The sequence below is a fragment of the Oncorhynchus tshawytscha genome, linkage group LG24, assembly GCF_018296145.1.
Source record: "Oncorhynchus tshawytscha isolate Ot180627B linkage group LG24, Otsh_v2.0, whole genome shotgun sequence".
Classification (NCBI taxonomy): domain Eukaryota; kingdom Metazoa; phylum Chordata; class Actinopteri; order Salmoniformes; family Salmonidae; genus Oncorhynchus; species Oncorhynchus tshawytscha.
Genome location: NC_056452.1, coordinates 13,142,546 through 13,150,209, shown reverse-complemented (window position 1 = coordinate 13,150,209; position 7,664 = coordinate 13,142,546). Strand labels below are relative to the sequence as shown.

At 40.2% G+C, this 7,664-nt stretch overlaps 1 protein-coding gene across 1 annotated transcript; it reads left to right on the top strand.

Moving 5' to 3' along the window:
• Positions 1 to 819: 819 nt before the first annotated feature.
• On the top strand, positions 820 to 2,288 carry LOC112223699 (histone H1.0-B). The gene has a single exon (XM_024386845.2). The coding sequence runs from the start codon at positions 1,066 to 1,068 to the stop codon at positions 1,660 to 1,662; it is 597 nt and encodes a 198-aa protein (XP_024242613.1). The 5' UTR covers positions 820 to 1,065; the 3' UTR covers positions 1,663 to 2,288.
• Positions 2,289 to 7,664: the final 5,376 nt, after the last annotated feature.

The window sequence follows — 7,664 nt, the reverse complement described above, 5'->3', positions numbered from 1 at the left end:
AAATGATAGGTTTAGTTTTGTGTAGATAGTTGTCACTCACACTTGAGCGAATACCACGTCAAATATCAGATAATCATGTTTCTTTGATGAAAATGTTGACAGATTCCGTGAATTATTATCAGAGAAGCAGATCTTTGGAGGTGTTGGCAACTTTCCTGACAATGGAGCACAGTCGCAAGAAGCATAGTGCCAGTTTGTTTATTCCCAATTCTGCCTTAAAACATCAAAGAAATTAAACGTAACCATTCCACTAAAGCCTATATAAATCTATATTAACAGCAGATGCTTTACCCATACATCAGATATTCTGTCATTTATTTATAGGAGGTTTAACAGTAAATAATCTCGACCACGTCACTCAAAGTCAATGGCCGGGCTGTGTTAGTTCGAAAATTATATCGGTGTATTAAAAGCAAAAACGAGCTGTTGCACGGGTCAAACCATGTGCATTCGTTAAAGTATTGATTCATTTTCATTATGCATTCGTCATTTGTATCGTCGGTTCTGTCTGTTTGGGTCAATTTAATAGGAATTCTTCAATATTGATAACAACGCGCAGTGCTTCGGGAAGGTTTTCATGAAATAAAAGTTTATCGGTCAGCGAATTCTATAAAAATATGATTATGCCCGTAAAGCCCAAAGTGTCTACTTTCAAGCCAGTCGATTTTGTAGACATATGCAATTCAATACTTTTTAAATTTAGCAAGAGTTCGAGGATGAAGAAACACAAACGGGACTACGTGAGTTCCATGGAGCCTGCTGGATCAGCTGCTGGCGGTTGGTGTTCTCAATCACGTCCGCGCGTCCGCTTCATAAAGTCAGAGGAACGTTTGTAGAATAAGATGCCTTAATAGAAAATCAGCTGTGACGCTCCATCGTGTGTGGCAAATTTACATCAACTTTTTGTATTATAAAGCTCTGCGTTATAGCTAACCCGGACCTTTCCAGGACTATTACAAGTTAGGAAATATTTATTTAGCAGCTTTTGACGTTTTGTGACAGACGGGAATACTTGAACTGAACCCGCATATTCTCACAGAATTCAACAACTCTCACGAGTCAACTATGGCAGAGACGGCGGCAGCTCCAGCCCCAAAGGCAAAAAAGGCGAAGGCACCCAAGAAACCTGCTTCACACCCGAAATACTCGGATATGATTAAGGCAGCCGTCCATGCAGATAAAAGCCGTGGAGGTGCGTCCAGACAATCTGTCCAGAAGTACATCAAAAGCCACTACAAGGTGGGGGACAATGCCGATTCTCAGATTAAGCTGTCCCTGAAGAGGATGGTGAGTGAAGGGGTCCTGCGCCACACCAAAGGCATCGGCGCGTCAGGCTCCTTCAAACTGGCGAAAGCAGAGGACACCAAAAAGGCACCTAAAGTTAAAACCGTTGTGAAAGCAAAGAAGTCGCCTGTTAAAGCCGCCAAGCCCAAGAAGGTTGCAAAGCCCAAGAAGGTGGCCAAATCACCAGTAAAAGCCAAGAAAGCAAAAGTGGTAGTGAAGAAAGTGAAAAAGTCTCCGAAGAAAGCGGCACCAAAGCCCAAGAAAGTAGCAAAGAAAACCAAGGTGGCCAAGCCAGCCAAGGCAACGAAACCCAAGAAGGCCAAAGCTGCGAAACCCAAACCCAAGGCCGCAGCCAAGAAAGCCACAAAGAAGAAGTAAATGGACATTTCAGAGAGACTTATTATAATAAAAGTCACTGTAAATACTTTGAGGAAATGTTTTTCGTATATGTAATATTATTTTTGTATGGTCTCATGGGAACTTATACGTTTTTACCTATTGTTTTCCACTCCATTGATGCTGTAAAAGAGGGTCTGGAATTAAAGTGTTGGTGTGTGACAGCATTAATTGTTGGGCTACTATGTACGCTATTAATCCTCTGTGATCTTTGGAAACCTGTAGCAATATGGACCTGTTAGAAAATATTTGTGACACTAATCCGGAATTATTATTGTTTAGGCTATTGGAACAAGTGAATAGTTATTGTTCTCTTTGCACGAGGTCATTCTGAAAACACACGTTTCAATAGCGAGCATTGTTAAACTATACAATGTATAGAACTGTGTAGGCAATGGACGTCAGCAAGATTTTCAAGTGATGCGTAATGGCTCCAAATGCGGACTCTATGCTACTACTTTGTAAACCAACCATGTTCAATTAATTAATGCTACTACTTTGAAAACCAACCATGTTCAATTAATGCAGTCTATTTGTAATACACTGCGGACTATGTATTGCATTACTTTTGAAACTGTTTATAATACAATAAACTTTTCTCATCGAAATATGTGTCACAACTTCACGCGCATTTTAAGCATGCGTAGGCGTACATGTCTAAACGACCGTTCGCAACACTTATTTGAATAAATTGCACAGATTACGTAATCGAGGGGCGATTGTGGAATGAAACAATTATTAACTAAATTCTAAGCATATAAAACGAGTCAAAAGGAGAGCTTCCTTGACATCTGCAACCAGTTGAAAATGTTCGACTCGTATGAAGTTATGCGCCCCGGTATCCAAATTGGTAACATAATGAATACATGTTTTATGTGGTTTATACGGTTTGACTGAAACTATTAGCTACCGTAGACCTAAAAATACCATATTTGACTGAATTACCTAGAACTGGGGTCATAGAAAGCCCACTTCAAGGCTTTTTATTTTATTGACCAGATGTAGGCCTACGCTACAGTTAGAACATCACGTCTTAAGACAAAAACAGACATCAACCAACACTACAACCATACATAACACTACCTACACAAACTGACGAAGCTATTACAGTTTTAGAACATGTGCCAATCAATTACCAACAATGGCGGAGTATTACAAAAAAACAGTGTTGTTAAATAAACTAGACTTGTAATTTATGTTCTCAAGGTACACCTTTAAAGAAAGTATATTTGACAAATCCTGAACCAAGCCCATAAACCCGATCTAAAAGTCAGGAACTGAGTCGAGCTAAAGAAGCATCCTTCGCTAATTTCCTTGTATCATGTCTCTGTAATGTAGGCCTAAACTATAGGTGAAGCAACATTATTTGTTGTGCGGAGCATCTGTTTTAAGCCATCGCTTTTTTTCTGTCCTGCTGTACAATGCAGATGGGATTTGGACAAGGAAAGGATGCCACCCCTAAAGAAAACAGTTTTTTTCTACCTGAAGTTAACGCGACACTTCCATCTCCTGGTCGCTCGCCGTATTTTCATGCGGTTTTCAGTGCAGTTAAAATGTTTCTAAAAGGACAAGAATATTCAAACGTTCTTTTCTTCAAAGTAGTTTAGCATTTATTTTCTATTGCTTTTGAACTTTAAACATCAATATTTCAGTCATTCAGCTATGCAACTTACTGCTTGTAAAAAAGGAAAAACTCTTGGTTGGCCTGGTAGGTCTATCCTACCATTTCAACTTCACAGCTGCCTGTGCCCAAGGTAGCCTAAGTGAACAGCTATTTTGCGTTCAGTAGTTCTTCATGGCAAATATGCACTGGAGTCGAGACAGGAGTTCATTCCAAATATAAAATGTGTTTTAAAAGGTTGCCGTTTTTGAATTTGTGAAACTTTTTGGTCACAATATAGTGACATGCCCACATAGTATTCCAAACCGCAAAGTTGCTTAATTAAATTCAGAGGATGCCAACTGCTCACGTGCAAAAAAGTTCGAAAAAATAGGTAAATAAGCAGAGGGCACCTCAGATTTTTTTTTGAAAGAGTTCTGATAGAATGGTGTGACTGCTTATGCTGTTTGCATTTATTATGCATTTATGTAAAACCTGTATACTTTTACGTGAAGTTTTGCAGAAAATCTATTTGATATTTAGCCATTTGCTTTTGGGCCCTCACATTAAACACACATTGAACCAGTGCACACTAGTGGTGTGTTTTAATGGATTCAAAGGGAAGCCAGGCTTCCCAAAGAAAGTGACAAATAAATAACAAAATAATTAATCTTTTGTCTCTCTGTGTTTCATAATGTTCCAGCTGAATGAATCTCACAGGACAAAGCATTCGAGCGAAACAGCGCCTCTCTGTCCCCTCTCTGTGGAGGCGATCTACAGTTGAAGTCGGAAGTTTACATACTTAGGTTTGAGTCATTAAAACTCGTTTTTCAACCACTCCACAAATTTCTTGTTAACAAACTATAGTTTTGGCAAGTCGGTTAGGACATCTACTATGTGCATGACACAAGTAATTTTTCCAACAATTGTTTACAGACAGATCACAATTCCAGTAGGTCAGAAGTTTACATACACTGAGTTGACTGTACCTTTAAACAGCTTGGAAAATCCCAGAAAATGTTGTCATGGCTTTAGAAGATTCTGATAGGCTAATTGACATCATTTGAGTCAATTGGAGGTGTACCTGTGGATGTATTTCAAGGCCTACTTTCAAACTCAGTGCCTCTTTGCTTGACATCATGGGAAAGTCAAAAGACCTCCACAAGTCTGGTTCATCCTTGGGAGCAATTTCCAAACGTCTGAAGGTACCACGTTCATCTGTACAAACAATAGTACGCAAGTATAAACACCATGGGACCACACAGCCATCATACTGCTTAGGAAGGAGACACGTTCTGTCTCCTAGAGATGAACGTACTTTGGTGCGAAAAGTGCAAATCAATCCCAGAACAACAGCAAAGGACCTTGTGAAGATGATGGAGGAAACGGGTACAAACGTATCTATATCCACAGTAAAACGAGTCCTATATCGACATAACCTGAAAGGCCGCTCAGCAAGGAAGAAGCCACTGCTCCAGAACCGCCATAAAAAACCCAGACTACGGTTTGCAACTGCACATGGGGACAAAGATTGTACTTTTTGGAGAAATGTCTTCTGGTCTGATGAAACAAAAATAGAACTGTTTGGCCATAATGACCATCATTATGTTTGGAAGAAAAAGGGGTTGGCTTTCAAGCCGAAGAACACCATCCCAACCATGAAGCACGGGGGTGGCTGCATCATGTAGTGGGGGTGCTTTGCTGCAGTAGGGACGGGTGCACTTCACAAAATAGATGGCATCGTGAGGTTGGAAAATTATGTGGATGTATTGAAGCAACATCTTAAGACATCAGTCAGGAAGTTAAAGCTTGGTCGTAAATGTTTCTTCCAAATGGACAATGACTCCAAGCATACTTCCAAAGTTGTGGCAAAATGGCTAAGGACAACAAAATCAAGGTATTGGAGTGGACATCACAAAGCCCTGACCTCAATCCAATCGAAAATTTGTGGGCAGAACTGAAAAAGCGTGTGCGAGCAGGAAGGCCTACAAACCTGACTCAGTTACACCAGCTCTGTCAGGGGGAATGGGCCAAAATTCACCCAACTTATTGAGGGAAGCTTGCGGAAGACTACCTGAAACGTTTGACCCAAGTTAAACAATTTAAAGGCAATGTTACCAAATACTAATTTGGTGTATGTAAACTTCTGACCCACTGGGAATGTGATGAAAGAAATAAAAGCTGAAATAAATCATTCTCTCTACTATTTTTTTTTTTACATTTCACATTCTTAAAATAATGTGGTGATCCTAACTGACCTTAGACAGGGAATTTTCACTCGGATTAAATGTCAAGAATCGTGAAAAACTGTGTTCAAAGTTATTTGGCTAAGGTGTATGTAAACTTCCGACTATAACTGTATATGATGCTGTCTGGTCCAAACAAGTATGACATTGTTGCTTCCCATAGCACTGGACGCAAGGGAAGCCAGAGAGCACCTGGTCTCCCTTGACAAAAAAAAACTATACTAAACTGTGAATGGTCCTGGCGCACCAAAAAAAAGTGCCAGACTCAGCGGGGATTTGGAGTCACTCCTATCAAAGCCCATTGAGAGCATACATCACTGACAGAAAAACACATTGTTGCATCTCGTTGTGTTGTTGTCATCCTCCAGTGTCTAGCTAGCTAAAATTGTCCCTTTCCTTAATTAGCCATGCATGGAGATAAGGATTTGGAATTACTTAATTCTCCATACTGGCCAATGATTATAACAGTGATTCTGGTCCAACCATTAATTCATACATTGTTGTGCTTCTGGCCTGAGAGGATGGAAGTTCAATATGTAGCCAGATGTAGAAGGCTAATGTTAACTAGCTAAGGTTACCCACGATTGGAAGGTAGGCTGGCAAGCAAGCAATTAGCCAGGTAGCATAGAACACTTTTTTTTTTTTTTTTTAAACGTGTACTGTATGCCAGAGTGATAGACCTTTTCATCAACATGAAAGAGAGAGGATGGCATTGGTGTTTCTCTACAAGTAGGGTGAGTTAACATGTTTTTCTACTGTTTTTCTACTTCACAATGTCATTCACCAAAGCCCCATATACTACCCACCACTGCAACCTGTATGCTCTCGTTGGCTGGCCCTAGCTTCATATTCGTTGCCAAACCCACTGGCTCCAGGTCATCTTTTAGTCTTTAATAGGTAAAGCCCCGCCTTATCTCAGCTCACTGGTCACCATAGCAGCACCCACCCGTAGCAGGCGCTCCAGCAGGTATTTTTCATTGGTCACCCCCAAAGCCAATTCCTTCTTTGGCTGCCTTTTCTTCCAGTTCTCTGCTGCCAATGACTGGAACGAATTGCAAAAATAACTGAAGCTGGAGTCTCATATCTCCCTCAGTAACTTTAAGCACAAGCTGTCAGAGCAGCTCACAGATCATTGCACCTGTACATAGCCCACCTGTAAATACCCCATCCAACTTCCTCATTCCCATGTTATTTTTTTCTCTCCTTTGCACCCCAGTATCTCTACTTGCACATTCACCTTCTGCACATCTATCACTCGTGTTTAATTGCTAAATTGTAATTATTTCACCACCATGGCTTATTTATTGCCTTACCTCCCTTATCTTACCTCATTTGCACACACTGTATATAGACTTTTTTTCCTATTGTGTTATTGACTGTATGTTTATTTATTCCATGTGTAACTCTGTGTTGTTGTTCGTGTCGCACTGCTTTGCTTTATCTTGGCCAGGTCGCAGTTGTAAATGAGAACTTGTTCTCAACTAGTCTACCTGGTTAAATAAAGGTTAAATAAAAATGTTTTCTACTTGCATGAACGCACACACACAGAAATCAGAACCATGGACAGCCACATATTTAGCCTATGTTGATTGGACTAAATTGTTTTTTGGTATATTTTAGTTGTCACTGTCTTAAGACTTAGCAGAGTTGATTTGATGATGTCGAAGTTGAAATGGTGCTGGAATAGCAGAGGCACCTCCTGTTTGCTTTGTAACTTGCGGTAACTCTAAATCAATACTTGTTCAGTGGTCCGAAAATGTCAGAAACATTAACTTGCTTGACCATGCTGTAGGTCAGGTAACTGTCTGTTGCTGTACAGGCGATATGCTTTGTGGACGTCACTGGACAGAGGTTGCTATCCAGGTTTTGGGATAAAACAAAAGGTGTGATTGAATTTATTCTACCACTGTCTTATTATCTCTGCCTTTAGTCCTATATATCACTAACGCAGGGCATACGAATTAACAGGTTATAGAACAAACAATGCAATTATCACAACTCATAGGTTGTAATATAGCTTATATATATTTTTTGGGGGGGTGGGGGCTTGGCTTCCCCAGTGATTTTACTCACACACCAACAACACACTAATACTCAAACAGTCTGACAGTCAAGGATAGAAGTTTGGCAAAACAGTA